At 54.1% G+C, this 15,317-nt stretch overlaps 1 protein-coding gene across 1 annotated transcript; it reads left to right on the top strand.

The window, feature by feature from the left end:
* Positions 1–6,650: 6,650 nt before the first annotated feature.
* LOC119091619 (putative serine racemase) lies at positions 6,651–12,030 on the top strand. The gene is made up of 7 exons (XM_037214425.1): positions 6,651–6,830; positions 7,534–7,624; positions 8,342–8,459; positions 8,874–8,988; positions 9,547–9,643; positions 10,954–11,183; positions 12,022–12,030. The coding sequence occupies exons 1-7, from the start codon at positions 6,651–6,653 to the stop codon at positions 12,028–12,030; spliced, it is 840 nt and encodes a 279-aa protein (XP_037070320.1).
* Positions 12,031–15,317: the final 3,287 nt, after the last annotated feature.

Genomic DNA, 15,317 nt, shown 5'->3' with positions numbered 1-15,317 from the left:
TTGTCATGGGCCCCACTTATTAAGCATTCTGGGTCCCACCGTTCTCAGTCTTTGGCACTTCCTATTGGCTTTTCATGGCACTACGCTTTTGACGGGGCATCAACTGTAACCCTCACCTCGGGCATGCTTCATCATGCCCTGTGCACAGGGTCTGATCATGAAGATGATCATGATCATGATCATGATCAATGATCATGAAGCGCCTAAGACCCTGTGCACAGGGTCTTAGGCGCTTCATATTTGAATGTGGGGTCCTACCATACAGTAGCGCAGGAGGAGAGGGGGGGGGGCACAGTGGGCACGTGCCCCCCCCCCCCCCGAGGTCGGGACCTATAATTAAGGGCTCGAAGGGCTGACCAAATGTCGCATTCAGGGGTACCGGCTCACAGGACCGAGCATTTCAATGCCATTCATAGGGCCCTGTGCGCTGATCAGTGCCCCCTGAGCCGATAAGAGCCTATATGTCGATCAAACGTGACCAATTATGTGCAGTCGGCTCCGTGTCGGCATGGGCCCAAACGCCCATTCTGCAAGCAAGGACAAAGCAGGAGTCAGCGATTTACATTTTTCGGGACCCCAGCGTCTATCAGGGGCCCAACAGCGCCCAACAGAAGGCCCTGTGTTTGAAAGGGGTCCGAGGCGGCCAGAGATAGTGTTCAAGGAGGCCCGAAAGAAACTGGAGGGTCCACCGGGACCGACAATTAAGTGCCCGATGGGATGTCTTAGGCCACGAAGTGCTGGTCAGGTCTTATTCAGTGGCTGCCAGCCTGTAGTGTCAAATGACAATCAGAGGGCCCTTTGCGTCGATCGGGGACCTCCTGAGTCGATATGGGCCTATATATCGGTCAGGCACCACCAGTACCGCACAGTCAGATTCGTGTCGACTTGGGGTTGAAGGCCCAGTTCCCAATCACCTTCAAAGCCAGGCCAGCGATTTACACCAGGTCGGTGCCCCTGTGTCTGTCAGGGGCTCGCAGTGCCTAGCAAAGGGTCCTGTGTTCGCAAGGGGCCCCGAGTCGACCAAGCGCAGTGTTCGATGAGGCCTGAAGGGGGGGGGGGGGGGCGCCGCCCAGCGGAACCGACGATCAAGGGCTCAGTTTGAGGGTATAGGGGCCTGAAGGACTCGCTGTGGGTCACATAAAGAAGTTCCGCCAGTAGGGTCGCGACCTAAAATATCAGCCAGAGGCCCTCTTGCACCGTATGAGAACCCCCTGAGACAATGCGGGTGTCACGGTCGGCCAGAGACCACTAGCACCAAACAGTTGACTCCCTGTTGGTCTGAACCTTGGGGCCCATTTCCCAAGCAAGTGCAAGGCCGGGGACCAAGACTTGCATTGGCTTGGGTCCCTGGAACAATGTTTTGGGGCCCGTGTCGGTCAGTGTCCCACAGGGCCTAACAGGGAGTCATGTGTCGGCTAGTGACCCCGACTCGGTCACAGGCTTTGTGCGAGGAGGCCCCAAGAGGGGGCGAAGGGCTCCTCAGGACCAATGATCAGGGGCTCGATTGGAAGGCTGAACGACCCGAAGGGCACGTTGTAGGTCACATTTAGTACCTCCGCCCATGAGGCCGTAATCTTAAATGTTGTTTAGGGGGTGTCTTGCACCGACTGAAGTCCCTGAGCAAGAGCGCTTCTCTATTTCGGCCAGAGATCATCAGCACCGAAAAGTCGGCTCCCTGTTGGTCTGAGCTCTTGGGGCCTATTTCTCAAGCAAGGACAACGCCACAATTTGGGTTGGTCTGGGCCCCTGCAACAATGCAAGGTTCCTATATCGGTCAGGGGTCAGTGCCTAAAAGGGCGCTTATTTTGTCAGCAAGGGGCTTCAAGTCGGTTAGGGGAGCATTTGCTCAAAACAGACGGGGACGGACCCCGAATGAGAGAGGACTTCCTACGTTGGTTGGGGCCCCCTGGCAATGAAAGGAAACATTGTAACTTATGATGAGTGCTCACATTGAGACAACGGCGGGGTCCCGTGTCAGTCAGGGCCCCAACGCCGGACGGTGGACTTTCCAATTCAATTCCAGCAAGAGCCCAATAAGCCAAACTGGAGTCTATGCGCCAATTATTGGACCACCTGCGGCGATCAGGGATGCTTTGCGACAATGAGAGTTCCTGCATCGATCCAGGGCTAATTGCGCGGGTCGGAAGGCCTTCCGCGTCAGGAGGGGACCAATGTCATATGATGTACCCTCTAAGGGCCTTCGGATCGACCAGGGGATCCCGCCCGTGTCGCCAGGATGACAACCAGAAGACACCCCGTATTGGAACGGAATGACCCGTCAGCTCCCGGCCGCCGGCCATGTGCCCGGTAATGTTTTACTCCCGGACCCCCTTGCCCGCAAAGAAGCAATGGGTCTTGTAATAGTTGAAAACAGTGGGTGTAAATCAGTTTAAAAACGAACCAGGCCATCCTATGTTTGCCTGATGGCAGTTCATTTGTCTACAGAATCAGTCAGTGAAACAAAATACATCAAAAGGCTTGAGCCTACGCGCCCGAAAACTCGGGAGCAAGGACAGCAATGGGCTGGGTTCCAGTTTCCGTAAAACCGAACGGCGCTGGCTACTGCAAGTAATGCCACGTCGCAAGATGCCCCATGCCCCACGCAAGAACGACCGGCGTGAAATAATGGTTCGGAACATCTTTCAAAATTTATTCTCACCTTTCAAAGATAAGACTGTGCGTATCTTTTTCATAACTTTGCGGTTGTCCCCTAGACAGATAAAGAGTTACAGCAACACGAAAAATAGACATTCTACCTTAACTCTTCCCGCTGCACCACCGGATTCCAGCAAGCACCACCTCGCGTTGCTAGCAAATGCTAATCGATCTAAAAATCGCACCGATGAGTATACGCTCGGCATTCCTTCTAAATGCACGATGTAGTGTCTTAAAGCGTTCAAAGGTACTTTTTTCGGATAAGCCATCATTTTCGTCCATTATTTGGCCACGGCTTGGTGTTAGCCACGGGGCGGACGCTGCGCGGCCTACGGAGACTGCAACACTTGGCGCCGAGGGGTTTTGTTGGTAAGATTTGCTACGCACCTTTTTATCTCACTAATCGATCCTGACTGAATGTTGAACATTCCCAAACGGATATGGCTTGGCCAATTAAATACAAAGTGTTCACTGATTTTGATCTCTTATCTATATTCGCGGGTCCGTAATCTCACTGTAGAGCTCAAATATAAATTATGACTAGGCTTATTATGACTAAGCTTCCGAGCTTTATCGGTTTAGAAAGAGTTTACGGAACCATTGCGAAATGCAGAGCGCCGGAGATTTGTTTCATGCAATCGCTTAACGTACGATTTCTTCAGTTTATCGACTGCAAAATTCAATCAGAATATATCTCGTGGTAGCTGCTCGCTCCCATTCCAGTTAAAAATACTTTCAGGTCAAGATGTTGAGGACGTTATTTTATGCACTAAAGAAGATTATAATGTCTAATACCCAGAACTCTGCTGGTATTTTTTGGCCAATGTTGAATGTCTAACCATTTGGCCTGAACCAACGACCGGCTCAAACGTTCCACAGCTCCGTTACTCTGCAGCCTGTAAGGCGTAGAGAGCATGTGACGTATGCCCCACTTGTCAAGGACGTCTTGAAATTATTGGCCAATGAACTCACCGCCGTTGTTTGCCAGAATGTGCGTTGGTCTGTGCACCATGACAGACAGCATCTCGTGTTCAAAGGCTTTGAAGAAAGCAGCGGAAGTATTCTTCCTCAGTGGTGCTGCGGCCACCTGCTTGGAGCGATGGTCAACAGCAAGACAGCCGATGAAGCCGCGCGGAGTCCGCGGAAAAAGAAGCGCGTGAGCAGCTGCCAACTTGAACGGCGTGCTCGTCTCCATGCTCTCCGAGATGGGAGTGCTATCGCGCGCGAGGTAGTCCTGTACAGCTGACATTGGCCGCAGGCCCCAACAATGTTCGGGATCAGTCTGCTCAGCCATGGACTAACCACCTGGCTAGCCCGAAGACTGAGGCCACTGTCTTTTCGACGGTGGGCCATGTCTTGATGCATCGCCAAAGCCATCAGTCAACAGTGTAGGCAAGCGAGTAGAGCCCAATACCAATGTGGTGGGCTCCTAAACTGTCGGAAGTGTACCGACAGGTTAACGGATCGGCTATAGCGCAGGGCGCTCTGAGCAAGCGGAAATAGCTCAAGATAGCTCACTGTTAATGAATTAATACCCTTAAGAGATTGAGGGTGTCTTGGCAGAAGAACGTATAGGGCCTCGCATAACAGCTCAGGGTCCTTCGAACAAATGCACTTGAGCGATCGAGAATGCTTTGACAGGAGAACGTATAGGACCTGGGACAACAGCTTTGGTTCCTTCCAGCAAATATGGAGTGTCCAAGGCCATTGCAGCGGGCCCCTGTGCGATCGAGAGTGCCTGCGCAGGCTAACAGAAAGGGCCCCGACAAGAGCAAAGTGTCCTTCGCAAACCAATTAAAAGGGAAGGTGTCCTGGACCAATGTAGAGGGTCCGTGAGCATCTAGTGCCCTCGAACGCTAACTTACACGGGTTTCACCAACAGCGTAGGACCTTTCGAGCAAGTAGAAAGAGTCCGAGACGAAAGTGAAGCGCCCCTGAGTAACCGAGAGTAACCCGACAGGCTAACATGTGGGCGCCCGGCTACAGCGTATAGAGCCTTTCAGGTGAGTGGGAAGAGCCCGTGGAGGGCGCTCGATCGACAAGAGTACCCGGCATGCTAACAGATTGGGCCCCGACAGTAGCGTGGGGCCCTCCGAAAAAATGCAAGAGATCAAGAGCAACGTGGAAGGCTTCTCAGCGATCGGACTGACCCGGTAAGTGTACATATGGGGCCCCAGCAACAGTGTAGGGCCTCTGGACAGCATAATGAGGTTCAAAATCGCCTTCAGTCATCACCATTTTAATAAGCGAATAATTATTTCTATCTGTTCATGGATCTTTTACTTTCGGTTGCGATTGCTCGAGGTCGCGTGGAGGCCCAAAAACGCCCAATTTTGTTGTGTTTTGTGTTAAAAAAGCTCCGTTCTGTTGGCCGCTGGACCCAAGAGGGGAAGGAAGGGGGAGCATGGCTGTGTGGCCTCCCTCTGGATCCGCTCTGGCCCAAGCGCTTAAACAGATAAGGCTCCCGACGAGAGCGTAGGGCCCTTCAAGCAAATTAAAAGTGTCCAAGGCACAATGTTGAGAGCCCGAACGATCGAGTGCGTCCGAATAGGTTAACAGATGGGCTCCCGACGACAGCGCAAGGACTTCCACTCAAATAGGAGAAATTGAAGACCCAATGTGGAGGGCCCCCGAACGATCAAACGAGTCCAAGCAGTTTAACTGATGGGGGGCCCCGACAACAGTATAGGGCCATACGAGCATATAAGAAGCACCCAAGATCGAGTGTGATGGGCTCTCAAACGATCGAGTGTGCCTGAACTTCTTAAAAGATGGGGGCCCCAACAAGAGCGTAAGGCCCCCAACGAATTAGAAGTATCTCATACCCCAGGTGGAGAGCCCCGAACGATCGAGTGTGCCCGAACAGGTTAGCAGATGGGCCCTCCGCAAGTGACAGGAAATTGGAAGGGCCCTAGACCAATGTAAAGGGCCCATGAGCATATGGCGAGTGTGCCGGTAGGTTAATCGAGACCTATGTGAATCGTCACTGAGCAGCCGAGAGTACCCTGCAGGCTAACATGCGCGGCCCCGGCTATAGCGTAAAGAGCCCTTCGGAAGATGGAAATAATCTGTGGAGGGCCCCTGATCGACTAGAGCCCATTGGTATGTTAGCGTATAGGACCACGACAACATAACGCCTAGCGAGTGAGTGCAAATAAATCATGGGCAAGGGGTGGAAGACTCCATAGTGATCGGATTGACTCTGCAAGTGGTTATATAGGTCCCCTGGCAATAGCGTACGGCTTCTGTGCAACCTTATGATTCTTGAAATCTCCCCAATCATCCCCCCTCCCTCCCCCAAACCTCCACCTCCCCCCCCCCCCCCCAACTCCAATCTACGAAGAGCTAGTTGTGTCTGCTTGCAGGCCCTTCACTTTCGGTTGGGACTGTTCTTGGTCGCCTGGGTACCAAAGCGTCCAATGTTGTTTAATTTTATTTTTTTAACTGTGTCTCTTCGACCGGCTGCGGATCCCTGGGGAACCTCTATGAGCTCCTTTCGTGGCTGAAGGGGGCCATGGAGACCCCATACCCCCCCCCCCCCTGAATCCGCCACTGCCTGGTGGACCGTCTGTGACTGATTTACACGGATGCATCAATACATTTGTTATTAGCGCAGTCTCGCGTGCACTTACGGCTGAGCGGTCACGAACATGAAGCGGATATAACTGTCGCGTGCTTGCCCGATATGCCTCGCTATGCCAAGCCGCGCTGCACATCGACAGGCTTTTACCCCATGTATGGGGCGCGGGCTGCAGCGGCCGCATTGCAGCGTCGCACCATGGGGACGCGTGCTTATACTCCCCGACCCAGAAACAGTTACAATGCTGGAGACAATCGACCGGCGGGGCGTCGCGTGCCGGAGCCCCTCCCACCCCCTAGTTACGAGCGAGGAGCTCGGTCCGATACATTCCGCCCTACAGGAGTCAGTGGCTGATGACAGCTCGTGCCTTGTGCTGGACCAAGTCGACGGCCCCCTGTGGCGGGTGTGGGTAGCGATGGGTGAGGTCGGTCTGGACGATGTGCGATCAGCTCATGAGCGGGTGCAGCGCTATGTCCACAGGACCCCGGTGGTCACCAGTCAATACTTGGACGAACTTTCCGGGCGACAGCTGTTCTTTAAAGCAGAAAACCTGCAGAAGACTGGATCATTCAAGGCTAGGGGGGCGTGCAACTGCGTGAGTTGTGACGCCGGTTCAAATATTTGCGTGAATACTCAGATATTTGCATGGATATTAAGATGTTTGAATGAATATTGAAATATTTGCATGGTTATTCAGATATATGCATGTACATTCAAATACTTGCATGGATATTCAGATATTAGCATGGATGTTCAGCTATTTGCACGTTTGCAAATATTTGCATGGTTATGCAGATATTTGGATGAATGCTCAGATGTTTGCATGGTTTCTCATAACATGCATGGATGTTCAGACGCTTGCATGTATGTTCAGATGCTTGCATGTATATTCAGATATATTGCATGGGTATTTAAGTATTCACAATGGATATTTCCATATTTGCATCGGCATTCAGATATTTACATGGATATTCAGATAGTTCCATGGATATTCAGATGTTTGCATAGATGTTTGCCGGTTTTGACTCCGGCCACGTTTGCATGGTCAGTAATGCGATGCACATTACCTCGGATTTAGATTGAAAGAAGCGAAGTTGAAACAAAACTGCACTGCATTAGTTTCGTTTTGGAGCTGCAAGCTGTCAACAATAATCCATAATGTATTTTATAACAGTGGTCTGAAAATGGCACGTCGGAGTCGTGTCAGGAATCAATGTGTCCGACCGAAGCTGCCTGTGGTTCGGCTGAGCGCGTTCGCCGCTGTCATCCGGTGTCAGCGCACTCCCTTGTGGCTGCAGGTCCTCAGCATATTGGAGCAGGATCCGGGCGTGACCGGCATCGTAACACACAGCAGCGGCAACCATGGACAGGCGACAGCCTACGCGGCGCGTGAGTCACCCTCCCCCCTCTCCACACACACACTCGGCACCCACACTCCGCCCTCCGACAGGTCAGGCCGGCACCGACTGCCACCCAATACCAAAATACAGCCGATTGCAGTGGGACGCAGGAACATCGTGCAGAAGCACTGGCATCAGAACATCAGTTTGGGCACCTTTCGCTACGTTCATCAAAATCTAACGATAAATCGATACGGACGAGCAATGCTAGGGAGGAGTGCGGCTCTGTATGGTCGTAACAATGCGGCTCTGAATGGTCGTAACAATGCGGCTCGGGATGGTCGTAACAATGCAGCTCTGGATGGTCGTAACGATGCCGCTCTGAATGGTCGTAACAATGCGGCTCTGAATGGTCGTAACAATGCGGCTCTGAATGGTCGTAACAATGCGGCTCGGGATGGTCGTAACAATGCCGCTCTGAACTGGTCGTAACAATGCGGCTCTGAATGGTCGTAGCAATGCAGCTCAGGATGGTCGTAACAATGCAGCTCTGGATGGTCGTAACAATGTGGTTCCGAATGGTCGTAACAATGCGGCTCTGAATGATATTAGCAATGCGGCTCAAAAAGAGTAATTGCATTTTAACCGTGACGATCGTGCACCGTTGTTTCGTGTGTTGTCCGGCTCGGCCAGGCGGCCAGCGCCTCCTCTGAGATCGTGCGGACCTCCGGTCGCCGTGTGACCGAAGTGCTTGCTGTCGCCTCAGGTCTGGCCGGCCTGCCCTGTGCAGTGGTCGTGCCGCGGGACACAGCCTCGGTGAAGATCGACGCGATCCGCTCGTACGGCGCTGAGGTGCTCCTCTGCGACCCGACGCCAGTTGCCCGGTGCGCACGCGCGGGCCGGACCGGCGCCGCACGCCGCGGAGACCGGTCCAGAGTCACGAGGCTCGTGCCCGCTTGGCGTGACAAAGGAAGGCCTCAAGTTCCTAGTACTTTTAGATGTTGAATGGTAGTGATTGCAAGTGTAGATATGCACTTTAGGACCATGGAGCAGCTTGGTACCAGACTGGCCATTAAAAATAAAAACGTTAGCCACATTGCGAGGAAGCGACGTTTCCAGCAAACATCGCGGTAGTTTTAAGCGTTCTGCCATATTATGAACGTTCATATGTCCAGTTACGGTCAGGCAGTCGTCCCCGCTGGCTCTCCCGTGTCCTCTGGACTCCTGCTCTGTCGGCCGTGCCATCCTCAGTAGCCCTGGGACGGCGTCGGCCCAGTGACCAGAGCTGCTCGCTGCAGGCGGGAGGCCTGCGCCAGGGTGGTGGAGCAGATGAACTACGCCGTCGCTGAGTCCAGCAACAGCTATAGCACCATCGCCGGCCAGGGCACCATCGCCCTGGAGATGCTCCAGCAGGCGAGGACCAGTGATGACGGTGTCCGCGGTATTGGTGGCAGGCGTTTTATCACCAATGGTCAGATTTAACGGCCGGATCAGAGGAAACGGGTCAGATTTTGAGCGATTGCGCCCGTGTAATCATTAGTGAAGTGTGTCGGGGTTTGATCATCCAATGCCCGATGAAGCCAACATATCGCCGAGTCATGAATGACCAGCCTGGTAGGGTGGAGGCCGGGAGCGAGCGCGACGGCGAGATGGCGGACTTACATATATGCGATTCTGTCCATGCAAAGATTCCAGCACGGTAAGCTCCACGACGGAGGTGCCGAGTCCGATGAAAGCTCTGACTTTCCCGTTCCGGCGAGCTCGGTCTCACCTGGCGGGCAGACGTGTCGTCGGAAGTCTTGGGTACAGACGACTACAGTTCATTACGTTCTGCCATAGGGTTGGGTCACAGATATTATGAGACGGTCAAAATCTTCAACACCCTCATTGTCACCCACGCCTAGTCGGATGAACATCGTGTGCTTGCCGGCGCCCTGGGATTGACTAGCAGAACGCGATGCTATGCTGCAGGTGCCGGACATGGATGCCATCTTGGTGGCCGTCAGCGGCGGTGGCATGATTGCTGGCATCGCTACCGTCGTGACGGAACTCAGACCAGAGTGCAAAGGTGAGATCAAGCGGCTGCGATACGGTGAGTGCTCTTCGACGCGACGCAATGCTCACATTTTCTCAGTGCTGATTACCTAACGCCAGTTGCCATCTTCATTGTCGGCTTGAGATTCTTTCTATCAGCGTCAGCCGACGGTGCGATGATGCTTCAGTGTGGACTACGTATGGACGCGGCGACCGTTCCAGTGCAGGCTGGTTTCTCCCTTTGATTGGTGCCACAGGCCGGTTTCTCCCTTTGATTGGTGCCACAGGCTGGTGTCTCCCTTTGATTGGTGCCACAGGCCGGTTTCTCCCTTTGATTGGTGCCACAGGCCGGTTTCTCCCTTTGATTGGTGCCACAGGCTGGTGTCTCCCTTTGATTGGTGCCACAGGCCGGTTTCTCCCTTTGATTGGTGCCACAGGCTGGTGTCTCCCTTTGATTGGTGCCACAAGCTGGTTTCTCCCCTTGATTGGTGTCACAGGCTGGTATCGCCCTTTGTTTGGTGCCACAGGCTGGTGTCTCCCAGCTTAGCCGGTAATCCAGTGTGATCAGGGCCCCCGTGACTGGTGCTCCCGATGTGTCCGGTGCTCAGCAGTGTGTTCGGTGTTCCCATGACCCGTGCTCTGAGCGGGACCTTCGCTGCGCCGTGTAGTCGGTGCTGCGGCTGACAGCCCGGTGAGCGGTGCTCTCAGAGTCCTTGGTAGCCACGTGACCAATGTGCCCAGTGGCCTCCGTATCTGGTGTGTCTGCCGCTGTGCAGCGCGGCTGGTGATCAGTGTTCGGCGCTCCGCAGTGTGACCAGTGACCTGTGACCGATGTTCTACAATGACACCGGTGATCAATGATCAATGATCAATGTTCCCCAGTGTGACCGGTGGCCAGTGACTGGTGTTCCTCCGTGTGGCCGGTGACCTGTGACCGTTGTTCCTCAGTGTGACCGGTGACCTGTGACCGGTGTTCCCCAGTGTGACCGGTGACCTGTGACCGTTCTTCCCCAGCGTGACCGGTGACCTGTGACCGGTGTTCCCCAGCGTGACCGGTGACCTGTGACCGTTCTTCCCCAGCGTGACCGGTGACCTGTGACCGGTGTTCCCCAGCGTGACCGGTGACCAGTGACTGGTGTTCCTCAGTGTGGTCGGTGACCTGTGACCGGTGTTCCCCAGTGTGACCGGTGACCTGTGACCGTTCTTCCCCAGCGTGACCGGTGACCTGTGACCGGTGTTCCCCAGCGTGACCGGTGACCAGTGACTGGTGTTCCTCAGTGTGGTCGGTGACCTGTGACCGGTGTTCCCCAGTGTGACCGGTGACCCGTGACCGTTCTTCCCCAGTGTTGGCTGTCGAGCCGGACGGCAAGCAGCTGGAGCCGTGTTTGCGGGCCGGCCGCCCGCTCTGGCCGGACCCGCCGCGCATGCTGCGAACGCTGGCCGATGGCTGCCGACTGCAGCAGTGCTCGCCGCGGGCCTTCGCCGTGATACGCCGCCTGGTGGCGCCACCTGTCATCAGCGTCACCGACCGCCAGATCGCTGGCGCCACCCAGCTCTTTTGGCAGCGCACCAAGGTACCAACGGCCATGATTGCACACTGCAAGCACGTTGCCGATTTGTGTCCCAGTGGTGCTATCCTTGGCAGCCGAACCCGACCTTCTGTCCCTCAGCGGCTGATCTAGACCTGCCGTCCCTCAGCAGCTGATCCGAAGCTACCGCCCCTTAGCAGCTGATCTGGAACTACCGTCTTTCAACAGTTTGTGTGGACCTTCCATCCCTCAGCAGCTGATCTGGACCTACCGTCCCCCAGTAGCTAGTCTGGGCATATCGTCCCTCAGCAGCTGATCTGAACCTCCCGCCCCTCAGCAATTGATGAAAGTCCTGTCCGACACTAGCTGTCCTGGTATTCCGTTCATTAGCATCTGGTTGAGGCCTTCCTTCCCTCAGCATTGGATTGAGGCCTCCTGTTCCTCAGCAGCTGAGGCCTTCAAGAGGCCTTCCGTCCGTCAAGAGCCAATTCAGACCCTATGTCTGACGCCAGCTGATCGAGACCTGCCGTCAATTAGCTGCTGATCCAGGCCTCTCGTCTCTAGCACCTGCTGACATAGACCCCCCGTCCATTAACTGCTGATCCAGACCCCTCGTCCATCAGCTGCTGATCCAGGCCTTCGGTCTGTCACCAGCTGATCTAGACCTCCCATCCATCGAGAGCTGATCCAGACCTCTCGTCCATTAGCTGCTGATCCAGGCCCCCCGTCTTTCAGTAACTTATCCAGACCTACCATCCATCAGCTGCTGATCTAGGCTCCCTGGGGAGCAAGAAGAAGGACCTGTAGGACCGCCCGTCCTTCAGCTACTGATCCAGGCCCACTGTTTCTCAGCTGCTGACCCAGGCCTCCCGCCTGTCACCAGCTGATCTAGACCGTTCCTCCGTCAGCTGCTGATCGAGCCGTCCGCGGGCATGGCGGTGGCGGCGGCGCTCTCTGACCAGCTGCCGGCCGAGCTGCGCCGCGTCGGCGTCGTCCTCTGCGGTGGCAACGTGGACCTGGAGAGCCTGCCCTGGGGCGCCGGGGTCTGCCTGGAGGCGGACCGCCCGCCAGCGGCCGGGGCCGATCTGCGGGGCCTCACCCGCGGGACGGCGAGCTGCCCGAACAGCTGCTGATGTGTGAGACGGCTCACGACAGCGGGGTCGTTAGTGAGCTCAGCGTGCGGCCGCCCACGTCTGAGCCCGAGGCGCGCTGCTCGTCGCGGTGCCCGGCGGATGTACCGGTCCGTGCGCGAGGGCGGGGAGAAGCGCTGTCATGGGGACGGGCTGTGACCGTGGGCAGAGGTCCGCCGGGATCGATTTGAGCGCCGGGTGCACGCCGTACGGGTGCAAGGGTGTGGGTGTGCTGGGTACAACCGTATGCTTTTAACACCCGCTTTAGCTAGGCTCTATGTTTATCCAGGATTGCCATCAAAAGCTTTGTTAGCCAGTGTAGAATCGATTTGGATACCCGAATCGATTCCTTTCAAAGCGCATGTGAATCCAAGTCGGAGTTAAGTCAACCGCGTACGCTTGAATGATTGGTGACCTGACTCAAATGGAAGCGTAAACGGCGGCGATATTTTACCATAATAGTTGTTGCACGTTTAGGAAACCAAACGCCCCAACTTTTTAGCCTTGTCACCAAAATAAATGCGTAATAAGGGCCGTGGTGCTTCTAGACAAATTTGTGTGCCGAACCATCGCCTTTGGAGTCGACCCTTTTGATACAGATTCTGCAACCAAGCCACATCTTTTTCAGTCGTGTTTGCTTCTCGAAATAAGAGTCAGAATGCGCTGTCAGTCGGAGCTGGAAGTGATTCAGCCTGATGAAGTCAAGTACAGGCGCAAATCTCACAACTTCCATAACTTTCTACTGATGCACCCATTTTTCCAATAGTTATCTCTCCATTTTCTGTGATGTACGGACATACAAAAACACAAAAAGGGATGCATATTGCCTGATCAAAAATCAAAAAACTATTTTTGTATGTCCATGTGGTGGTTTGCGCTTTATCAAATTGCTCCGAAGCCGCAGCTAAGCTTCCTTCGGGCAGGATTTGTGTCTGCTCTCAGAAGGAATTGTTCCTATTTGTTTTGATTTCTCGCTGCTTCCACGTCGGAGTCTTACTTTGTTAACCACCGCCCATTAGCAGGAGACCAAGAGTGCCCCTTCCACTTTCCCATCGACACGACAACCCTTATGGTGACAACAAAAATAATAAACGTACGTCGTGACACGCCCTGCTAAGAGATGGAGGCAAAAGCCTAACTTTAAGAACGCGTTTCCAAAGCGGGAAGGTAGGTAGTGGTGGCCATTAGCAGAAACCAGCAAGGAAAGCAAAATAATGGTCGCAGCCAAAGGCGGCGTACGGCCGTATGCCGCATTTGTGCCGTATGCCCGCCCAGGTGAGGAACTCACTCGCACGATATCAGTAGCAAAACATTAACGGAGGCTAGGACGGGCAACGGTCTGGTTCGAGGGTTGTAGGTCCAGGGCTCCCGTTTCGGCCGCGCACCAGATTAGGCGAGCTTGTTGCTAAGCGGGCGGCCGAAAGCCAGAGCCGCGATTTATGAGATAAAAATGTACGCATAGCTATAGCAAATTTATATGGACACGCGCACACACACGCATGCACCCAGGCACAAGCACACACCCACGCCCCCCCCCCCCCCCACACGCACGCACCCCCCCCCCCCCCACACACACACAAACACACACACATCACCATATGGTCCATTTAATGCATCACGAAGGATATACTTCAAGAAAATGTTTTTTTGTGAGCTCCATAAGTGCGCATGCAGGGACGCATGACGCGGGGTTATGTTAAAGGACTATACCCTACTGGCGCTCAGTGTGAATCCTCGTCGCTCATAATTACACACGCTTAGGTTAACAGATGTATTGGTTTATAGATGAGCATGAGGGCATTGACTTACATGCCAACAAGTATTTATAAATACAGCGATGTGTGAGACAACTTGATATGTGTCGTTATAACTAGATGTTACATATACACGAACCAAACGATTTCTAACAGCTGTGAAATCCAACGAAAAGCAACATGCATGCTTTGAGTATTGTTCGGCATGAATCAGTGGTACCCACCATGGCCTATTCAGGTGCAGTGAACCAAAGATCATTTGAGTACTTTAAGAGCAGCTTTTACATTGTTGGCCAATGTTTTTCTTATGAGATCACCAGCACCTCTTGCGACTCGCCGTCAATGGCAGCAGGACACCCGACTCGCGGTCTATGTCAACAGGACACCCGACTAGCTGTGCTTGACACATCGTGTCGTTCGTTTCTCTCCTCTGTGGAGATGGGTTCGCACGAGCATAGCACACGAACACGTAGAAAGGGTTGTAGAAAATCTCGCCTGGAGTTCGCATGCTGGCGACACGCGCAGTTGGCAGGCGTCTCCGGCCTTGCCACGTCTCTCAAGGCTGCCAGACATGAAAGGACGCGTACATCGAGTACATCACTGAAGCACAGGTCACAGAAACATCCCGTACCATGAACGTTGTGCGTAATTACATTAAGGTGGCTTGTGTGCGTTAATTCCAAAATCGTATCCGGGAGAAGCCTTCACCTCGTAGTGACTTCCCGCGGATGTCACGGATGATACAGGAAAGGCGTTAGGAGCGTCATCGGGAGCGTTGTCGTGCAGGGAGCGTCATAGGCACCAGTGGGTGTCATCAGGAGTCGTCGTAAAGGGGGCGAGATAAGCACCAGTGGATGTCATCGGAAGTTGTAAAGGGGGCGAGATAGCCATAAGTGAGAGCCATAAGGAGTCGTAAAAGGGCAGAGATAGCCACCCGTAGGCGTCACCAGGAGGGTCGTCATGAGGAGGTTAACGTAGCCAGCAGTGAGCGTCATCGGGAGTCCTCGTAAAGGGCCGACATAACCACCAATGGACGTCATCAGAAGTTGTGATGGGGGCGAGATAGCAACCAGTGAGCGCCATAAGGAGTCGTAAAGGGGCAGAGATAGCCACCAGTGGACGTCATCAAATGTTGTAAAGGGGGCGAGACAGCCACCAGTGAGGCCATAAGGAGTCGTAAAGGGGCAGAGATAGCCACAGTGAGTATCTATAAGGCCTAGGTCATAAGGAGTCGTAAAGGGGCAGAGATAGCCATCAGTGAGTGCTATAAGGAGTCGTAAAGGGGCAGAGATAGC

The sequence above is a fragment of the Pollicipes pollicipes genome, unplaced genomic scaffold, assembly GCF_011947565.3.
Source record: "Pollicipes pollicipes isolate AB1234 unplaced genomic scaffold, Ppol_2.1 Scaffold_3447;HRSCAF=4054_pilon_pilon_pilon, whole genome shotgun sequence".
Classification (NCBI taxonomy): domain Eukaryota; kingdom Metazoa; phylum Arthropoda; class Thecostraca; order Pollicipedomorpha; family Pollicipedidae; genus Pollicipes; species Pollicipes pollicipes.
This window is presented reverse-complemented; position numbering and strand designations above follow the sequence as displayed.